This window comes from Cololabis saira, chromosome 10, assembly GCF_033807715.1.
Source record: "Cololabis saira isolate AMF1-May2022 chromosome 10, fColSai1.1, whole genome shotgun sequence".
NCBI lineage: Eukaryota > Metazoa > Chordata > Actinopteri > Beloniformes > Belonidae > Cololabis > Cololabis saira.
In genome coordinates this window covers 23,191,234-23,212,000 of record NC_084596.1, presented here as the reverse complement: position 1 = coordinate 23,212,000, position 20,767 = coordinate 23,191,234, and the positions used below count along the sequence as shown (strand labels likewise).

The following is a 20,767-nucleotide window of genomic DNA, read 5'->3' as shown; positions in this document are numbered from 1 at the left end:
TGTACTGTAGGTGTGTTTTTTTTTCCTCTCTGTACATCTATATATTATTTTGTACAGCCATGCAATTGTGGGTGGGTTAGGGTTTAAAAAATGGCATACTTGATAGGGTTGGTTTTGATCTGTGTTTTTACCATTTTGTTATTGCCCAAAAATACCAATAAAAAGATATCAAAAAATAAATAAAAAAAAGAGCACAGTTTTTGATGTGTAACTCACTCATAGTTCCATACATGACTTATTGTGTGGAGGTATGGGGTAACACCTATAAAACAAATACAAACCCTATTTTCTTATTACAGAAAAGAGCTTTAAGGATAATTAATAGATCTGACTATTATGAACCAACAAATAAACTCTTTATTAAATATAATACTCTAAAATTCCATGATATAGTAGAGCAGAAAACTGTTTTATTTGCCTTTAAAGCCCAGCAGAAACTGCTTCCAAACTGCATTCAGGACCTGTTCCAGATAAAAGAAACCCGCTATGACCTGAGGGGCAAACTCATGTTTGAGATGACGACAGCAAGAACAAAAAAATATTAGAGATGTACATCAATTAAGGCAAGAGAAATATGGAATAGTTGTGACAACGGCCTAAAAATGTGCAGATCTACAAGTTTAAGAAAATATTGTAAATAAATATAAAACACTATAACTATAAAGTATATTATCAAAAACATTCTAGAATGTGAAACGTACATTTTATATTTTGTCTTATTTATTTTTTGTCTTCTTTATGCATTGTTTGTTTCCATGGATTAATGCTAATGTTTCAGATTTAAGCACTATAAGCTACGGCTTCAGCCTACACCTTTTCGGCAAAATCAATGTTTATTTTACTTTTTTCATTTTGTTTTGTTAAATAACTTGTACAATGACCGAAATAAAGACAATTCATTCATTCATTCATTCAAAGTGATTATTGTTTCCAAATTAAAATTACTCTACCCAAAAGATTTTATTAAAATGTTAGGAGATTGGAATATAATGCCAGATGAATGGGAAGACAAACTGGCCCACAAATGAAAGGTTTAAGAATCTTATCTAAATGGTTTAGACTCCACCATCCCAGTCAGAAAAAAACTATAAAAGTAATCCTTCCAGGAGTGGCTGCCTAACAAAATTTCACTCCAAGAGCAAGATGTGTTGTAGTCTTCAAGGTCATGCAGAAATGCATGGTAACTTCTGAGCATATGCTATAAAGTGTTTACAGTAGTCCAGCATCAGAAGCTCACAAATCACAAATGAACAGAGCTGCTGTAACAACTCAAAAAACAATTCTGTTCATCTTCTGTTTGTTAAAACTAATATGGAAAAGCTGAAAGTATGGGAAGCCAAAAAAACAGGGAACCTAAAAGAAGTATCAGGGTATTAGTAAGGCAACTCAAAGCCCTTAAAGTATATCTAAAGTAGGAGTAAAGCTATTTAAACTAAATGTTTTGGAATCAAAGTTAAGACAGAATCATTAGGATTGAAGTGGTTAGACCTGAAGCAAGTGGGCATGCAAAAGAATCCACCTTTAATGGAAATGTATTCACATTCTTTAAAGCTTATGTGTCCTTTAAATGGTGTTTTGATGGACACATGTCTGACTTAGAACAACTACCGAAAGAGCTCTGATCTGTCATATTGGGAAATTTAACACAGTAAATAAAAAACAAATACACATTACAAAAACATTCTTGCCTTATTGGTTTAATTGGTTTATCTTTCAACACTCTTCAGACTTGTTTTTGAAACTGATCTAATGGCCAGATTTATAAATATGATTAAAAAGTGTTAGACTTTCAGGCACAACTGCTTAATGTACTACATAGAAATTAAAAATATAAAAATAAAAATACATTTAAAATAAAAAAACTTGAAAAAAAAAATCCTATAAGTACAAGACATTTAGTTCATAAAATAAATTTGCTCCACCAACATGGGATAGGTATACGCACGATGCTGAACAGTTCAACTATTTTTACAAATCAAATGCCTTTTACATGAACACAAAACATTACATCTTATGAACAAAAAAAGAAAAAAAAGAATTTAACGGCCTTTTGGACTTTTTCCTGTATTGTAAGACATATTCAAACTGGGCTTTGTGCTCAAATATCAAATCAAATATCAAATATCTGTAACCAGTTTAGTGTATCTGCAAACATTGTATACAAACACAACAGCATTTCATTTTATTGTCTTGTGAAGGAGAATGAGCTCCACTTTCAGTTGGTAATGCTGCCATGTTTGCCGATCCACAGCTCCTTCAGCTCCACCTCACAGCCCAGATCTCTGAGGGCTGCTTTGCCCACATCCCCGCAGTCCTCATGGGTCTGGACTGCCTGACGTATCAGGGCCTCTGCTCCCATTTCCAAGATTGGCTGGCTGTAGCTGTCCATACGTGCAACTAGGTTTCTCAACAGCATGCATGCTTGTTTCTGTTTATAAAAGAAGAAATACAGAAACATGAAGGGGGAGGAACATGGTCACATGACCTTGGTGTTCAAATAAGCATAGTTTTCTATGAATGACCTCATGTTACCTGTACATTGACTGAATTAGAGTGCGTATTCATTGCCTGCACAGCGGTCAAGGCAGCTCCATTCTCCATGATGACTTTGCAGTTGTTGGGTTTACGTAAGGCAAGGACAGAGAGGCATGCACATGCCTGCTCACACACCTTCAGCAAAATATAAACATAGTCTTTGTCAAGTCTCATCACTTGCTGTCTTTCTCGACAAGCCAAATTTCAGTTCATCTACTACAATTCTTATTCCAAAACTACTTTTTCTGTGGTTAAGGTTTTGAAGAAAAAAAAAACAGTAATTGAGGATGGGAGGCTGGGCAACTCACAGCAGGATTACTCATGTGTCTGTTCATGGCAATAACAATAAGCTCAACTCCACCAGCAGCAACAACTGCATCTTTCACGTCATCATTTCCTGCTATGGCTCGTATTGCACTGACGACTTGTCGGACCAGCTCCTGAAAGAAGAAAAAGCTCAGAGGTAAGAACAACTGTCCAGGTTTAAATCTCAAATCCATGTGTATAAACATCAACACCCCCCTCCTCCCTTACCGATGACTCGTAGCTGTCCGCAAGTAGCGACATTATGAGTTTTAATCCGCCATAATCACAGATGTCTTGACAAAATTCATTTCTGACGGCCAGGCGGGATAAAGTTGCGCACAGTTCACTCAGAACAGAATTATTACCAAGGTGAGCTGTGAAGAGGGGACACATGAAGCGACATATTACAACTGGCAGAAAAGACTTGACAACAAAGCTGGAGCGAAATCTATTAAATAAAGAAAAAAATGCGATGAGCTAGACATACCTTTTGCTGACTCAATTAAAACCTTCAGTCCATTGTGCTCAAGAACAATCATCTTGGCATGTTCATGAGCATGCCCAAATGAAACTCGGACATCATCATCAAATGTCATGACCCTGAGAGCTGCAGAGGCTTCCTTGACCAGCTCAGCACACCCACTGTGTTGGGTAACGGCACCGGTCAGCAGCGGCAGGACACCAGCTTTTACAAAATCCTGCCTGTTTTGTTCATGTTTTAAACAGCAGTGCCGCACAACACGGATGGCAACACGTGTTACTGAGGAATCTTCCCGGAACTTTTTAAGCACATCCACAAGACACTGCCTGCCCTCTGCATCCAATATGTCTGGCTGTCCATCAGTCAGTGCAGCCAAAGCAGACAGAGAAGCCAACATGGCGTCCTGCTCCTCCAAACCCTTTTTGCAATAGGAAAGGATAATGGGATAGGCGCCTTTTTCAGCAGCCAGGTACCTCTGCGCAAATCCCAGTGAGCACTGGTCAGTGAAGGATTTTATGCCTGCTGTCACCTCACAGTCTTTTCCAATCCGGAGTGACTCCAAAGACTGTGAATAGGAATAGATACAAATTTTCACACGAGATCTTTGTGCAATAGGATGTCCATTTAAAACAAAAAAGGTAATTACTCACCTGTAAGACCTCGTGTGTTTGCTTTTCTTGATTGTTATCACATGATACAGCTGCTACAGCTTTTACTATAAAAGTGAGATCCACACCTGCAGAGACACAATATTTATTTGATATATTTTTCCGGGCTCAGAACGCAGTGAGACACAGACAAAAAACAGATTAAGGTTGGTTTCTGTGGTGAAGCTCCATAAATCTTGGGACCATTGAAGAGTAAGACTAAAAATGAAATGCAGGGTATTGCAGTGGTGGGTATGCATGAGGATGATATCTTCTCATATCTGTGCATTTTGAATTTCGGTGTTACTGTTTCATTCAGATATTTCTTTTCCCCCCTCATGTTGAATGAGAAGAGCTTCAGTCACAACACAGTCGTACTTGAGGTCTGAGCGACTAAGCCACTGATCAAGGCCAAGGCCTTTGGTTTACTAAAAGATGGGGGAAAGGGAAAAATCAATTGTAACATTTTATCTGCCATGCCTTCCATTGAGGAAGCAGAGTGTGGACTTGGGGACATGCTCATCCTCATGTTGGACTCCGACAGGGCTGCCCTTTGTCACCGGTCCTGTTCATAATTTTTATGGACAGGATTTCTAGGAGCAGCCAGGGGCCGGAGGGGATCCGGTTTGGGAACCTCAGAATTTCATCTCTGCTTTTGCGGATGATGTTGTCCTGTGGGCGTCATCAGACCGGGACCTTCAGCATGTGCTGGGGCGGTTTGAGGCCGAGTGCGACGGGGCAGGGATGAGAATCAGCACCTCCAAAACCGAGGCCATGGTTCTCCACCGGGAAAGGGTGGTGTGCCTTCTCCGGGTGGGTGGGGAAGTCCTGCCTCAGGTGGAGGAGTTCAAGTATCTCTGGATCTTGTTCACGAGTGAGGGAACGAAGGAGTGTGAGATTGACAGACGGATCGGTGCAGCGTCCACAGTTATGCGGCCGATGTACCGGACCGTCGTGGTGAAGAAAGAGCTGAGTCGAAAGGCGAAGCTCTCGATTTACCGGTCAATCTACACTCCTACCCTCACCTATGGTCATGAACTTTGGGTAGTGACCGAAAGGACAAGATCGCGGATACAAGGGGCCGAGATGAGTTTCCTCCGCAGGGTGGCTGGACGCTCCCTTAGAGATAGGGTGAGGAGTTCGGTCACCCGGGAGGAGCTCGGAGTCGAGCCGCTGCTCCTTCACATTGAGAGGAGTCAGCTGAGGTGGCTTGGGCATCTGTACCGGATCCTCCTGGACGCCTCCCTAGGGAAGTGTTCCAGGCATGTCCCACCGGGAGGAGACCCCGGGGAAGACCCAGGACACGCTGGAGAGACTATGTCTCTCGGCTGGCCTGGGAACATCTCTGGCTCCCCTCAGAAGAGATGGAGGAAGATGTAAAATGACTCTTTATCTCAAGTTTGAATATGTATAAACTTGGTTATACATATCTAAATTTAACTAAATGATTCCAGTATTATAAATACCAAAGTCAAGAATTTTGTGTTAATGTGGGACTGTTTTGCCTTTCTTTGTTGAAAATATGTCTGTTTTGTGCTAAGACAGTCTCGGGTATACACTAGATTTCTGGGGCTGTAACTTGTCATCTACCTTGAGATTCAAACTGCTCCACTGCATCTTTCAGAGCCTCATCTGGATCCATCTCAAACTCCTCCATGTTCTCCCTGACAACAGCGTCAAATGTCTCCTGGGTGATCCTCCGTTTGGCCATTTTAACACGTTATTTGTTTATTCCCGCCCGCTCTGTAATACAATAACAGTCACATCAAAAGATCATAAACATCGCATGTGTTGAGCTGGATAAGTCATGCAGCACAGCAGTGATAACGCCGGTCATTGTCAGCTAACAGATGCTACATTCCTGCCAGTGATGCCGCTGCACTTTACAGAGCTTCAGCTCAGTAAAGCTGCTGCTGTAAAACATGGTGTGTTTAAAGAAGGGTTACTTTAGAGAAATCCATTCAAACATGTAATTACCTTTTACCTCCGCCCAGTAACAGTCGACCTGCTCCTCAGTTCTGGGTGACTTTACGCTCTTTCCGCAGCCGCTGATGTCGGGAATGATGTCAAAAAGGTTCTGCACGTTTGTGAATAGCAACTTGCGCAAAATGTTTCACACATATATTTGTCCCGTCGCAACGTCAACTGGAAAACATTCGTTCCTACAAACATTATTTTTTTAAATGAAAGGCAATGTGACTTTAGGGTTGCCAACTCCTGGAAAAATAAATAAGAAACACCTCAACCCGATTGCCTTCACCCTTCCTCTTTTTTTGTGAGTGAAACAAAGACATTCATATTTTTGAATGCCATGAACACATGGAAAACAAATTATTATCCAGCAGTTCACTTTAATACAAAATAACAAAATGAACTGAATGAAATAATAATAATAATAATAATAATAATAATAATAATAATAATAATAATAATAATAATAATAATAATAATAATAATAATAATAATAATACATTTTATTTGTAGAGCACTTTTCATGAATAATCTCAAAGTGCTAACATAAACAAGGGGAAAAAAAGTATCTTTCTTAAACAGAAACCTGTCCTGCTTAACTTAAAATTATATAAATTAATATAAAACAATAGAAAGAAAGCAGAACATCCATTCTGTAATAGTGCACATTTTTAGTGCAATAACAAAGTGCAAAACCGCGGTTGAATTGGTTTGATATTGGATATTGGATATTATGAATTCAACACCCATAAAACTTGTTATATACCCCTGATTTTGGTCAAACCACTTGTGATGTGTTCATGGTCATCTAGACTATATATCACAAAACAGTAATTATTAAAAAATCATATATATGGGCATATATATGGGCTGATTTAAAAATCAAATACGGTATATGGGCTGATTTAATGTGGTTTAATGAATTCAACACCCATAAAACTTGTGATACATACCACTGATTTTGGTCATATTGCTTGTGATGTGTTCATGGTCATCTTTTCTAGACTATATATCACAAGAGAGTAATTATTATTAAATCATATTATGGGCTGATTTAATGAGGTTTAATAAGTGCAAACAGAAAGTCCGTAGAAAACGTGTAATATGTGTGCCATGACTGTAGGCTACAGTTGTAGTAAAACAGAAAAAAATAACTTTTGAACTCAACAGCTCAATGTCATTTTCCATTGGCATTTTATGACTATTTTTTGACTCTCACAGTAATATGGGACAAAGTGCGTCCCTTTTCACCTCAATTATTCATTTATACATTTCCACAGTCAAATGAAATTGCTTCATTAAATGTATAGAAAATATATATATTTGTAGATACATTTGGAGTGAGTTTTATCTATATTGAATGGATTTCTATATAAAAAAAAACAGGAAGCACTTTAGACATTTATAATATTCACCATATAGCCTACTTGATTATTTTCGGTTTCATACTTTGTTTATTTCAAATTGTGTGAATACAGTTATTTGAGTAAAAAAAAAAAAAACTATGGTCCTTTCAACCGGAAGTTGCTTCCTCTTGGCTACTCCCCATGCAAATAATTGAAAACACTAGAGAGGGGTTGTAACCGAGGCGGATATTGCCCCGACAATAAACGCAGTCATTTAGCTGTCATCTCGGCCTCAAAGGTGAGGGGATGGCGGGCAGCGCCGAGGCCCTGGAGCCCTGGTACCTCGCCCTGCTGGGCTTCGCCGAGCATTTCCGCACGTCGAGTCCTCCGAAGATCCGCCTGTGCGTGCACTGCCTGCAGGCTGCGTTCCACCTCGAGCCGCCCCCGAGGGTCGAGGCCCGGACACACCTGCAGCTCGGCTCGGTGCTGTACCGACACACCAAGAACAGCGAGCTGGCCCAGACTCATCTGCAGAAAGCGGTGAGCTGTGTAGGGAAATCACCAGAACTTGAGTTGTAAAAACAAATCAGGGGGGATGGTGGATTTTATCATATGGGGACAGATAATTTGTGCTGATTACAAATAATATAATATATTACAAATAATAGCACTGACCAAAACACCTGCAGAAATACTGCAGGAATGACATAGCAGCAGTTAAATGCAGCCTTCTGTAAGCTTTAAATATCCACTGGGCTTACATCAAATACATCAAAACACAACAATAAAAAACAGTTTTCTGAACTTATCAATATGACTCTGTCCTTCACAGGATAAGTAACATGGATCACTGCAAAAACTCAATATATTAACAAGAATATTTGTCTTATTTCTAGTTAAAATGTCTCATGTTAGTAAACAAATCTCATTACACTTAAAACAAGACTCATCACTGGAAAAAACAACAATTTTCACCTGTTTCAAGTAGATTTTCACTTAAAATAAGTAGAAAAATCTGCCAGTGGAACAAGATTTTTTTGCTTGTCAGTTTGATCACACCAACACACTCACCGCAGTCGTTTATTATGATGTGTGCACTGATATTTCCCCCTTTTGTGTTTCTTTCCTCAGTGGTTCCTGTCACAACAAGTATCCTTTCTGTCCATAAAACTAAAATGTAAAAAAAAAAAAAATCTATGGATGCAGAGCATGTTGCATCATATTTGATGCATTTCCCTAAAAACAACTCGTTTTATGAAAAGGTTCAGGTCCTGTATTGTTTGTCCTTAATGATGCTTGACAGATTTCTCAATTTGAGGATGTTAAATTTGAAGCTGCAAGTATCCTGTCAGAGTTTTACTGTCATCAGGTCAGTCTATCCATCTCATGACATGCCATCCTGTATGAGTATGACAGTATAAAAACAAGTGGTGTGGAAAACTGAGTTGCAATGTTTACCCTTTTATATTTATGTTCGTAAACGCAAGGGGAGGCAGGCAAAATGGTGAGGATGCAAGGAGTGAAAGTGAAGAAAGTGCAGGGGTTTTAGGTTTAACTGTCCAGAGCAGTGGGGAGTGTCAAAAAGAGATGATGTAGTGGAGTGGGTGGAGAACAGTACCACATGTTACCAGTTCCCAAGATGAAACTATGTATTCTGTGAACTGGATGAAACAGCACTTATCAAGAGACATGAGACACAGCTGGAGGTAGTAGAGGTGAAGATGTTTTTTTTTAATAGACAAGGATTGATTGGATAAACGAGAACATTAGATAAACAACCAAGGTTAGATGTTTTGGAGATGCAGTAAGAGAGGCTGGATTATGATGGTTTGGACATATAAAGTGAATACATTGGATGCTGGAGATGGAGCTGCCGGGAGAAAAGGAGAAGACCAAAGAGAAGATGCAGAAGAAGGGGTAAGATGGAAGCAGAGGATCCAGTGAAGCAAACTTCTAAAAGGAAAAAAACAGAAAGAGGAAGAAGTTTACCATTTAAATACATATAAAACCTTAACATGAAAGCAAAAGTAAAGTAACACTATCAACAGCATGCATTGTTTAGTTATTTTGGTGTATCTTAATTATCCTTCCACTGGCTTCTCTTTTTCAAGAACTTGGTGGATTCTGCAAAACCAGTGCTCCGCAAAGCCATCCAGATTTCTCAGCAAACTCCCTACTGGCACTGTAGACTACTTTTTCAACTGGCAGTAAGAATCATCATGCAATACCTACCTATGTTTGTGTAGCAAATTGATTTAAAGTTGAATTTATGAATGTGTTCTTTTCTTTAACAGCAACTGCATGCACTAGAAAAAGATTTAGTTTCTGCCTGTGACCTCTTGGGAGTGGGTGCCGAGTATGCAAGAGTTATGGGATCCGAGTACACACGGTAAACGGATCACTGCGACATGCTGCATGTTGATCTGTGGTTGTGGTGCGTTTCACGTTAAGTTTATTCTCCTGTGTGTTTGCAGAGCTCTGTTCTTGTTAAGTAAAGGAATGGTAAGCTTTTATCCTTTTCTGTTAATTCAAGGCGCCATACGTGTATGGTTTTGTTTTCCCGCCGTGCAAACTGTGTTTGTGTGTTTTTGGATCTGCAGCTGTTGCTGATTGAGAGGAAGCTGAGCGAGGTGCAGACACTGCTGACATTGTGTGGGACCATTGTTGAAAACTGGCAAGGAAACCCCATCCAGAAGGAGTCTCTGAGAGTTTTCTTCTTGGTGCTGCAGGTTACACATTACCTGGATGCTGGGCAGGTACTACTGTTGTATCAACTGTTTGTCCTAAATGAAGTCAAGGCTTGCTGTGATTATTTACTTCAAAATGTTCTCTTTTTTTTAGAGTTGATTAAAATTTAAACTGGTATAAAACTTGTAGTTGGTGTTAAATATGATGTAAGGCTTCAATGGATTTGTAACTATTGTTTAATTTGGTTGTTGTAAACACAGTTTCATATTTGGAAAGTGATTCAAGATTATTTAATTTTATCTTTTATTCACCACCAACATTTAACTGAAATAAAGCAGTCAAGATTTTATCAAATTGTACCTCCATTTTCATGGTTCAAAAGTATTAAGACAAAGTAACATAATTGTGTCTGTAATACTTTGATAAAAACCCAGACTGTCTGAAGTCTGGAGCCCATGGACATCATCAAATTCTGAGTTTCCTCCCTGGCGATGTTTGTACCAGACCTTCACTGCAGCCTCCTTCAGCTGCTGCTTGTTTGTGAACCTTTCTGCCTTCAGAGTCATTAAAAAGAAATCTTGTGTCACATGTTAACAGAGTGAATGTGTGTTGGATTTAGGTGAAAAGTGTGAAGCCATGTCTGAAGCAGCTCCAGCAGTGCATTCAGACCATCTCCACCCTCCACGATGATGAGATCCTTCCCACTAACCCAGCAGCTCTCTTTCACTGGCTGCCCAAGGAGCACATGTGTGTGCTTGTGTACCTGGTGAGATTTTTGTCACACTTGCACAGCCTTTGGAAATGTGTCATCTCTATAGAAACAGCACAGAAACATGCTTTGCATTTGTTTTTGTTGTAACAAAGGTGACAGTGATGCACTCAATGCAGGCGGGCTACTTGGAGAAAGCACAGAAGTACACAGACAAAGCTCTCATGCAGCTGGAGAAGCTGAAGAGTAAGTGTTTTGGAATACGATGACCGATTATTCCCCCTTGATGACACTGATAACAGACCAACTCTGATCCGCCTGCGTTTGCTCAAAGTGCTGGACAACAGTCCCATCCTGTCCACGTTCCAAGTCATCCTTCTGGAGCATATCATCATGTGCCGGCTGGTCACAGGACACAAGGCCACAGCATTACAAGAAGTGAGTCATCAGCTAAAGAGCGCGTTTCGCCAGATTGCTGTTGATTCTCTACGTTCTCACTGCAGGATTCTAAAATCCAGCTTTTTGCGAGTTTTGCATGTTAAGCTCATGATGGTTTGTGTCCAGATTTCACAGATTTGCCAACTCTGCCAGCAGTCACCTAGGTTGTTTACAAATCACGCTGCCCAACTTCACACACTGTTGGTAAGTCGGCAAAGAAAACTGATAATTGAAGACATTTCCCTTTTTTTCTTTTCATTTATAACTTTCTAACCTTTTAAATAGAGCTGGGTATCGATTCAAATGTCAAGAATCGATTTGATTCCGATTCTTTAGATTCAGAATCGATTATCACCATTTGATTCGATTCGATATTGATTTGGGTTAGTGTTGGATTATATGACTGTAAAGTAACTATTGAAATAATAATTTCACAATAATTATTGTGAAATAACTAAGAAATAAATAACTCAAATAGGCATTTCAATATCAATTTAAAGTGCAAAAAAAGAAAGAAATTGCAACAGCTCAAGCAGTAAACAAATTATTTTAGCTCGTCTGATTTATTCTGTCACCAGACACACAGCTTGCCATGAAACACCCGGCATTTTTCAGGTATTTCATGACAAACCGTGTCCGATAACAGAGAAACCAAACAAGCTATAGTAAATATAGATACTATAGACTTCATTGAACTAATATAACATTTAGAAATTTGAGCTGAAATGTCAAGCTTTTTCTCTAAAGAAAAGTTCATTTAGTTCAGGAGTTTTCAAAACTATTGGGACTACTGGGATTAAAGTTCACCAGGCAAAATGTAATGATGAAAAAAAAAAAAATTTATTAAAAAAAATATTTAAAAAATCGATCTTTAGACATACAAATCGATTTTTAGGAATTAATATGAGAATCGATTTAGAATCAGAAAATCGATTTTTTTCAACACAGGCTTACTTTTAAAGTGCTTTGATTACAGCATTAAGTAACTGCAGAACCGTACACTGCTAACAAGTTGTGCACGTCCCAGATTTAGATCTGTTTTCTCTTTTATCATGTCAGGGTCTCTACTGTATATCTGTGAACTGCATGGACAACGCTGAAGCACAGTTCACTGCTGCTCTGCAGGTGAGTTTCACACTGGCACTCTTAGATCTCAGAGTTTGTTTTCTTTTCATGGATCACAATGTCACTGTGGGATGAGGGCTCTGTTAACTCTTGCGTCAATGAAGACATGGATTAACTCAGTTCAGTAGAATATAAGATATGTTATCTCTGTGTATCAGTTCCAGTACAGTTCAGATTTTTGAGAACACAATGTGTCCGTGTGTCCGCAATGAAACTAACATCTAAATATGACTATGTGAATCTGAGACGGCTCAGTGAGTGTGTGTCTGTTTCTTTCCTCCACAAGATGACAACACATCAGGAGTTGTGGACATTCATAGTGACAAACCTGGCTAGCGTTTACATCCGAGAAGGGAACAGAAATCAGGAGGTCAGAAAACTGCTGCTTCAGCAAACATTTTAAGACATACAAAAGAAAAAATATACATGCTGAAAACTTTTTGAATCAACAGCTGTACAGTCTTTTAGAGAGGATTAACCCCGATCACAACTTTCCTGTCAGGTAACTACAAATCCTGTGCGGACAGCAGCACATCTGATGAACTAGTGCTAGCTTTGATGCAATATTTTAAAGCCATTTAATTGACTTTTACAGCTCTCACTGTCTACGAGCAGCAGCGTTTTACATTCGAGGACTCCTGTCTTTCTTCCAGGGACGTTACAATGAGGCCAAGTAAGAACCGCTAGTTTTTCAGCCAACGGCTGCATCAAAAACGTTGTTTTGTGTTTTTCTTCTGTTCTGTTCTGATTCAAAATGTTTGAACATACAAATTTATATCAACAGAAGATTTTTACGAGAGACTCTGAAGATGTCGAATGCAGAGGATCTAAACAGGCTGACTGCCTGCTCGCTCGTCTTGCTGGGCCACATCTTCTTTGTTTTAGGCAACCATAGAGTAAGTCTATTAATTACCTCATCTCCTGTTCATTAGACCACAAACACACGTTTCCACAATTATAATATATATAACAATTAACGGCCGATTTGGTCCTAACTGCATATTTGGTTCTGCATGATTTTCAGGAAAGTAACAATATGGTGGTTCCAGCCATGCAACTGGCCAGCAAGATTCCTGACATGTCAGTGCAGCTCTGGTCATCTGCACTTCTCAAAGGTAGAGCTGTCACTCATCCTAGAATGAACATTTTGTTGTTAAAACAACCTTGGGTGTTTTATTAGTTGGTAAGGAGCGTGAACTGTCGTTGAGGACTACAACGATGTGAATTTGGTTTGAGTTAGAAAGGAACATGTTTGCAGCAAAATGTAGCACATGGTGTTCTATTTCTTTGTTTGAAGCCATCAAAACCACATCTAAAAAAAGCTGTAATTTCACCTGACAGGAAGCTGGAGCGCCTGTTCAACCATTGCTTCAATCAGTTGATTATTAATACTGTGCAACTGAAGTGTTTCCATAAACACCTAATTGACGAGCATCTCCACTGTGTAAATGAAAGTATTGTGTGCTTGATTCGAAAACAGTTTAAACACGATAGTCCAGTAGTCGTCATACAGAGAAAGATCCCTTGTAGAAGAAACTTTTGTTCTATTTCATCCAGTTACAACCTCAATCTAACTTATGAAGCCAAAGCTGAATTTGAATGAGACAAGGGGTGATTGGAAAACAACATCACTGTGCAACAATTTTATAAATTTTAGAATATTAAAGACAGTATCTGACATCTGGATCCCAAAAAACCCCACAACAACCTCACATCTTCCTTGCAGATCTGAACAAGGCTTGTGGAAACACTATGGAAGCTCACGAGGCGGCCAAGATGCACCAAAACTTTTCCCAGCAGCTCTTGCAGGACCACATTGCAGCCTGCAGCCTCCCTGACCACAACCTCATTAATGTGAGTGACACGTCTGTCAGCTATACCACAGAAACACAATCATTCCACTTTTGTGTGTATTTTTTTAACAAGCTTTTGTGTATCGTGTTGTGTTCCAGTGGACAGACGGCCTCCCTCCTGTGCAGTTCCAGCCTCAGAACGGACCCACGACAAGCCTGGCCAGCCTGCTCTGAGAGCAGGATGCCACCTAGACGAGAGCAGTGAGACACTTGAGAGCTGTTGCATGGACAATGACAAAAGACTTAGGGGGGGAAAAGGGAGAAGCAACTGATAAAATGGTAAGAGGAACGGAAGGGTAACAAAATGAGAAGCGGAAGCCAGCTCCATTTGGTCCATCACTTCATCTTTTCGGGGCGCCAGGATTTGATTTTTAGGTAACTTAAACTATTCAAATGTCTTAAAATATGGGTAAAGGGAAAAAAAATTGACATTTTTAGAAAAGGATTTTAGTTCTTTCTGTAAGTTTCACTTTCACACCAGTATGATAAACATGGTTAACTTACAAGAGAATAAAGGTGGAAAACACCTGGGGCCAGATGAATAAGTCTTTGCAGAAAACCATCCACATGCACAAGCTCATATGAATGAGAATGAAGAAAACTCAGGTGAATCTGAGTTTAAATTTAAAAAAAAAAAAAAAAAAAAAAAAAAGTAAATCCCACAAAGCCTGCCTCCCCAGCCGCTATAATATTTCAGTATACAAATACCAATATTAATGTGGAAAATGTTTTCTGCACTTAAACTAAGAAGAGCTTGAAAAAATGGCCTTTCTATGTGTTTGGTGTCTAGTTTGCCTGTTTGGCTTAAGTTTTCTTAGTAGATGAACTCCATTATTTTTTGTTTTTCCTATTCAGTGGTTAATATTATAATTGGATAACCTGAAATTAAAGCACCAAATAAAGCACTTTTTTCTGCTTTACTTCTCTCATAGGCATCTTAACCTCAGACTCAGTTAAACTGCCCCTCTTCTTGCTCTTGTTTTTGTAGACACGTCTAATAAGTCGTTTCTCAAACTTATAAACAAATTATTGATAGATGGAGAACATCTACCTGTAGATCCATTCTAGTGAAGAATGGGAGCAGAAATCAAGCTTGTGACTCAAGGACATGTTTTGTTTTCTCAATTTTTAAATTTCATAACACGGACACCTTTCCACACCGCTGAAATGAATGCAGCAACATATTTATTTGGTTCAAGCGCGGCCTCGGGTTATACATCTGGCCTCAGGTGTAGATGTATGCAACATTGATAGCAGGCACCTAACAGGAGAAGCTACACATTAACACTAAGTGTCTGCACAAAAATTGAAGTATTTATTGTGAAGCCAAATGATGGAGTTTCCTTTTATAAACTTAAATTGAATTATACACTAAGTCATTTCCACATAGTTCTTGTGACTATTTTTCTTGCAAGGCTTACATCAACTTTTTTTAAATTATTATTATTGCATTATCTCTATTAAAAAGTAAACTTTTTAATGGAGGTTGTGACATCACTGTTAACCTTTAAGCTATAGACTTAAATTAACGTAAATCATAAAATGTATTTACATGTCTATCTCTCACTCTGGTGTATGATTGTTATCTGCGCACATTTTACCTGGAGTCGAGACACCAGTCAATGTATTATTACCTCGCTGTACAAGTTTCACCATGAAACTCTCATATTGTTTGTAAACCCTTTTCATGTAAGCATCTTGGAATAGTTTCTGTTCTTCTCTTTTCCTGTTTTACTCGTTTCCTCCAGTTGATGGCGGTACAAATCTGAATTCATTTAACCTATTTATTTTCATTTCTTTTCATTACATTGGATGCAGTTGTTCTTTACATTTATGGTTTAATACAGTTTTGATACTTTATCAAAAGACTGCTGGGGATATTATTGTCATTTTTGCAAGTTTAGAACATATACACTTATCTATACTTATCTATACTGATAGTTTTATTTGAAAATCAAACTCTGAGTTTGATTGTTTTTCATAGATTACTGCAGGAAAACGGGCAGTATGGATACTATTTATTTTATAAGCATTTTACATGACATCTAAAATGTCAAAATATCTTTGTGTTTTTATCATTGTGTTCTTACCGCTTATCTTCAACACCTTTTTAAGTCTTTTATAAATAAAAAAGATAAATCAAAAATTAAAAGACTTGATTAGTTTTGTTTGATACGATTATTAAGTAGACACTTAGTCCATCCTTAACCAAGGAATTTCTACATTTTAAAGACTTGGATGCATAGAAACATTTTTATTTTCTTTACATCACCTTGACTGAAAATAAATCATTGTTATGGTTTTTCATATATACAAAATAGACAGACGTGCAGTGTAGTGGATGTAGTTATTATTGTTCACAGTATTTTATACAACGAACTCTGTATTTGTACTAATTGGGCTAAATCTTTGTCGTCTTCCACTGTCTCTATTTTTCAAACTACATCAAATTCTTTCAACTTTTCCACTTTTAACTGCTTAATGCCTGATGTATCATATCTGATACATACAGACACCTCTGTACCCCCTTCCCCGAACCAAACAACCCCCAAAATTAAAACAAAACATGTTTTACATTTGCCCTGCGATGGACTAGTGACCTGTCCAGGGTGTAACCCCTGCCTCTCACCTGAAAATAGCTCGGATAGGCTCCAGCAGACCCCCGTGACCCTGAAAAGGATAAAGCGGGCATAGATAATGGATGGATGGATGTTTTACATAATCTTTTTTTTTTAATTGTAAAAGATAAAATAAATAGAATTACCCAATGCATTCATAGAGATAAAAAAGAAAGAAAACAGTTAATTGGAGGATGTTTTTCATTTCAAAATATAATGAACATGTTAAAAAATATAATTTCAGTCAGTTAAGGATCGTCACAGATCACCATGTTCTCCAAATTGATTTGGCTTAGGTTTTTTCAGATCCGTTTTCTGACACAATCTTCCCCATTTATCTGGGCCGAGAACCGGCGTTATGAGACCACTAACCTGGATCAGGGGGAACTTAGAGTTCAGTCTCCTGTCACTCCAACACATAATGGGGAGTGGAGATCAATCAAGCAGCCTTCCAGTCGTAGAGTAGCCTATATAATAAATCTTATGTAAATGATCAAATATCAATTAATATGTGAATAATTATCAAATGAAAATAACTATAGTTTATACTTGCAGAGTTAAATTTTCTTCACAAGTGCTGAGTGTTTAAATTATGGTGTAAAACGTTGTGAGGACTTAAAGCTTGACTTGGTAATAGCAACTAGAAAAAGAAGACTTGCAGTTTCTTCATTTTGGGATAAGAGCACTTTTAAATGTAAGTATCCACTTCGAATGACCCACCAATAAAAGCAGATGAAGACTGTCTCGAAACATAATCAAGCTCTCGCATCAAGACTTCATTAGCTGTTGAGACAAATGTCATCAAAGGGTCTCTCAGACAGTTTGTTAGTGAAATCCATCTATCACAACGCTTTTTCTGACTTATTTAAATGAATGGATTTTGGAATACGTTGACAAATCAATGATAAATAATAATTTAGTGAAAATGGATTAATGAAAACCAAACATTTCTTTTGAATTGTGGTTCAAAGGAATCTTTAAAACACAACTAATAACACTGGCCTGGACAAATTAGTTGGCACCCCTAGAAAAAGATGACGGTAGATAATCTGATCATAGTGACGTGTGTAATTATCATCACAGGTGTCTTCATTCTGCAGTCAGTCTGATTATTTAAGGGGTGAACAGTCGTCACTCTGCTGTTTGGTATCTTGGTATTCGCCACACTGTACATGGACCAGAGAAAGTAGAGAAGAGTCGTCTGAGGAGATCAAAAATAAAATTATAGACAGTCATGTTAGAGGTTAAGGCTGTATGTGTCATGGTTTTGGGTTTGTTTTTGTTCCTGTTTCGATTTGAAAGTCTGTGTCCTTGTGTTTAGCTATTAGTTAGATTCCCCATCTGCCCTGATAGTTTGTACCTCGGTCTTGTCAGTCCTTGGAATATATCTTGTCTTGTCTTTCCCTTCCTCCCTGCTGGTCCGTACTGTTTTATCTCCGGTTGTACTCTGTCCTGTTTCCTTGGGTTTTTCATGCTTACCTTTTGTGTGTGGGTTTCCAGTTGTTGTTTTTTTGTTTGGTTTTCTGGAGTTCTGTTTTTGGTTTTTGGTTTGTTCTGTAGTATCCCTGCTGTGCAGCACTTTTTGTTAAATTACTTTTTCCAACTACACCTGGCACCTCCTCTCCTACATTTGGGTCCTGCTTCCACTTTATAATGTCCCAAATCGTGACAAGAAAACCACCTCAAAGCAGCGTGATGTTCCAGTGGCTACAGTTGCATATTTTATGCAAAAGATTAGGATCTATGGCAAAATTTTCTGGCTGTAGCCGCAAGAGGAATGTTGAGGACACAGATAATATGAATGGTAACCAAAGAGCCCATAACAACTTTCAAAGAGATTAAAGGTGAAGTCCAAGGTCAAGGTACATCAGTGTCAGAAATGTCACTGTTTGTACCAAAGTGGATGACAAGGAGGACTCCGCTGTTGAAGGAAATGATTTAAAGAAACAAAAAAGACAGCGGGAATTTGTTAATACATACTGAGAAGCCACAACATTTCTGGGAGAACGTCCTTAGAACAAACATAAGTTGTGTTTCCATTACCCTTAGTTTTCGATAAAGCCCAAATATCGAAAAATAAATTCTGTAATGGAAATGGCACTGATCTGAAAAAACTCCCAAATATCGCAGAAACCTTTTTGCGCTTCCAGGAGGTGATTCTTCAGCCGTTTCAATAACCCAGTTCATTGCAAAATTGTAATGGAAATGCTTTTTGCGCATTTCCAAATCTCTGGATGTGATGTAGCAGGTCAATCTAAAGTAATCAAAATCTAGTTTCAATCTGTTTTTGGCCTCATTAATACAATGTAGTTGTGCTATAACACTACTTAATCATTATGCATTAAATAAGGGCTTTGCCTCTGAATGATCATCTGCTGCCTTCATCATCTGACTATTTTCTCAATAGTGGTAGCTACAATTGCAATAATTAGTCAAAGACTAAATGTTGTTGTCCATCTTCAATGTTGAGATTTTCTTTTTCGTTGTTTTGAAAAGAAGTCTCGCAGGATGAGTTATGGAGAGTTGCAAGAATTATGCTTATTTGAAAAACACTGTTCAACATAAACACCGAATCCCTGCAGCGCTGCCTTTTTTTTTTTTTTAAATCAGAAATTCAGAAATTTGATTTTCTTTTGCATAAAAATGTTACAGAAATGTGACTATAACTGAAGCTTCTTCGCAAGTGACATCAGCTCTATGTTGAGATCCAGAAATGAAGTATTTAAAGAAAAGAAGCTACTGTGAAACATGGAGGAGGCTTGGTTATGGTCTGGGACTGCTTTGCTGTGTCTGGCAGGTACAGTATAAGAATACAATGTACAATGAAATCTCAAGACCATGTGGGCATTCTTGAGCAAAATGTGCTTGCCAGTGTCACAAAGCTTGGTCTCAGTCACAGGTCGTGCATTCTCCAACAGGATAATGATCCAAAACAGTTAAAAACCTTTTAAGAATGGCTAAGAATAAAACATGACTATTGTAAAGGGCCCATCTTTGAGTCCTGATCGAAATCCTACTGAACATCTGTGGAAAGATCGGAAACATGTAGTCTGGGGAAGAAACCCTTCAAACCTGAGACAGCAGGAGCAGCTTGAGTGGCCCAAAATACTTGTCTACTGGTGCAGATGTCTCATGAGAGTTACAGAAATCACTCGATTGCAGTGATTGTATGAAAAGACAGGGCAACAAAATATGAAATGTATGGTATTGACGTTTTTGTTCAGGTCATTTTCATTAGTGTGTGTGTGTGTGTGTGTGTGTGTGTGTGTGTGTGTGTGTGTGTGTGTGTGTGTGTGTGTGTGTGTGTGTGTGTGTGTGTGTGTGTGTGTGTGTGTGTGTGTGGTTCTGTTGAACCACAATTAAAAGCAATGTCTACTTTTCATTGGTTAGTGTTAAGCAAATTACTATTTATTACTTTTGTCAAATCACATCTTGATCAGGATGTCCTTGTAAAAGATGTTTTCTAATCTCATAGGATTTTTTTCTTGAATAAATAAAGATGAAATAATAAAAATGGGTACCGGCAGATTTCTCCATGTGCGTATGTGAAGCCTGTGAAGGCCCACTAGGGACAGAGGGGGGAAAGGTTTTGTTTCTGAAAGGCAGCTCGCCTGCAGAGTCCTGCCTCGGAGGGAGATAGCAGGATACACACACTGGTGTGTAGTTTACACACTTCTGCATGTCTTAGTCCTGAAGTTGTAATTAAATAACGTATTTATAGTATTATCATCTTAGTAGCAAGTCAGTGGGAATTATTCTCAACTGCATCCCGCTGTAATACACCAGTTTCCTCATAATAAAATATGTGGAGTTTGAGGGTAATTTACCTTGAGCCAATCGCGATGCGTTAATGGCCTAAAATATTTAGTTTTCTTCAAGAATGAAAAAACGTGTTCACATTAATTTAAAACTTAGCAGCATCCACCACTTAAACATAAAGTATAATTCCCAAAATATTTGGACAAAATAAGTTAATTTACAGCTGAGTTGGTGTATTAACTCAGTTATATATTCGTGGTTGACGTTCAGAAACAAACAATGCTGCACAAT

At 38.4% G+C, this 20,767-nt stretch overlaps 2 protein-coding genes across 3 annotated transcripts; one reads left to right on the top strand and one right to left on the bottom strand.

The window, feature by feature from the left end:
- Positions 1–1,557: 1,557 nt before the first annotated feature.
- On the bottom strand, positions 1,558–6,068 carry armc6 (armadillo repeat containing 6). The gene is made up of 8 exons (XM_061731095.1): positions 5,947–6,068; positions 5,560–5,712; positions 3,973–4,058; positions 3,329–3,887; positions 3,070–3,215; positions 2,844–2,975; positions 2,533–2,670; positions 1,558–2,428 (listed from the first exon to the last, which is right to left on the bottom strand). Exons 2-8 carry the CDS (start codon positions 5,678–5,680, stop codon positions 2,216–2,218), a joined length of 1,395 nt encoding a protein of 464 aa, XP_061587079.1. The 5' UTR covers positions 5,681–5,712; positions 5,947–6,068; the 3' UTR covers positions 1,558–2,215.
- A 1,405-nt stretch (positions 6,069–7,473) lies between these two features.
- mau2 (MAU2 sister chromatid cohesion factor) lies at positions 7,474–16,251 on the top strand. 2 transcript variants are annotated; one of them, XM_061732115.1, is made up of 19 exons: positions 7,474–7,826; positions 8,418–8,435; positions 8,590–8,655; positions 9,398–9,493; positions 9,581–9,675; positions 9,761–9,788; positions 9,887–10,042; positions 10,594–10,740; positions 10,839–10,929; positions 11,018–11,121; positions 11,248–11,325; positions 12,181–12,246; positions 12,533–12,616; positions 12,699–12,748; positions 12,842–12,919; positions 13,031–13,142; positions 13,271–13,361; positions 13,973–14,100; positions 14,199–16,251. In XM_061732115.1, the coding sequence occupies exons 1-19, from the start codon at positions 7,593–7,595 to the stop codon at positions 14,271–14,273; spliced, it is 1,797 nt and encodes a 598-aa protein (XP_061588099.1). In that variant the 5' UTR covers positions 7,474–7,592; the 3' UTR covers positions 14,274–16,251. The 2 variants fall into 2 exon arrangements, with proteins under 2 accessions (XP_061588099.1, XP_061588100.1); XM_061732116.1 differs by lacking the exons at positions 7,474–7,826; positions 8,418–8,435; positions 8,590–8,655 and adding an exon at positions 8,680–9,203.
- Positions 16,252–20,767: the final 4,516 nt, after the last annotated feature.

Bases quoted from the DNA above. Each gene is read 5' to 3' on its own strand.
- armc6 (XM_061731095.1), bottom strand. From the start codon at position 5,680: ATGGCCAAACGGAGGATCACCCAGGAGACATTTGACGCTGTTGTCAGG. The intron at 2,976-3,069 runs GTAAGGGAGGAG...TTCTTCTTTCAG, and splicing joins CGGACAGCTACGAGTCATCG to GAGCTGGTCCGACAAGTCGT. The intron at 2,429-2,532 runs GTAACATGAGGT...TTTTATAAACAG, and splicing joins CTAATTCAGTCAATGTACAG to AAACAAGCATGCATGCTGTT.
- mau2 (XM_061732115.1), top strand. From the start codon at position 7,593: ATGGCGGGCAGCGCCGAGGCCCTGGAGCCCTGGTACCTCGCCCTGCTG. The intron at 11,122-11,247 runs GTGAGTCATCAG...GTTTGTGTCCAG, and splicing joins AGGCCACAGCATTACAAGAA to ATTTCACAGATTTGCCAACT. The intron at 14,101-14,198 runs GTGAGTGACACG...GTTGTGTTCCAG, and splicing joins CTGACCACAACCTCATTAAT to TGGACAGACGGCCTCCCTCC.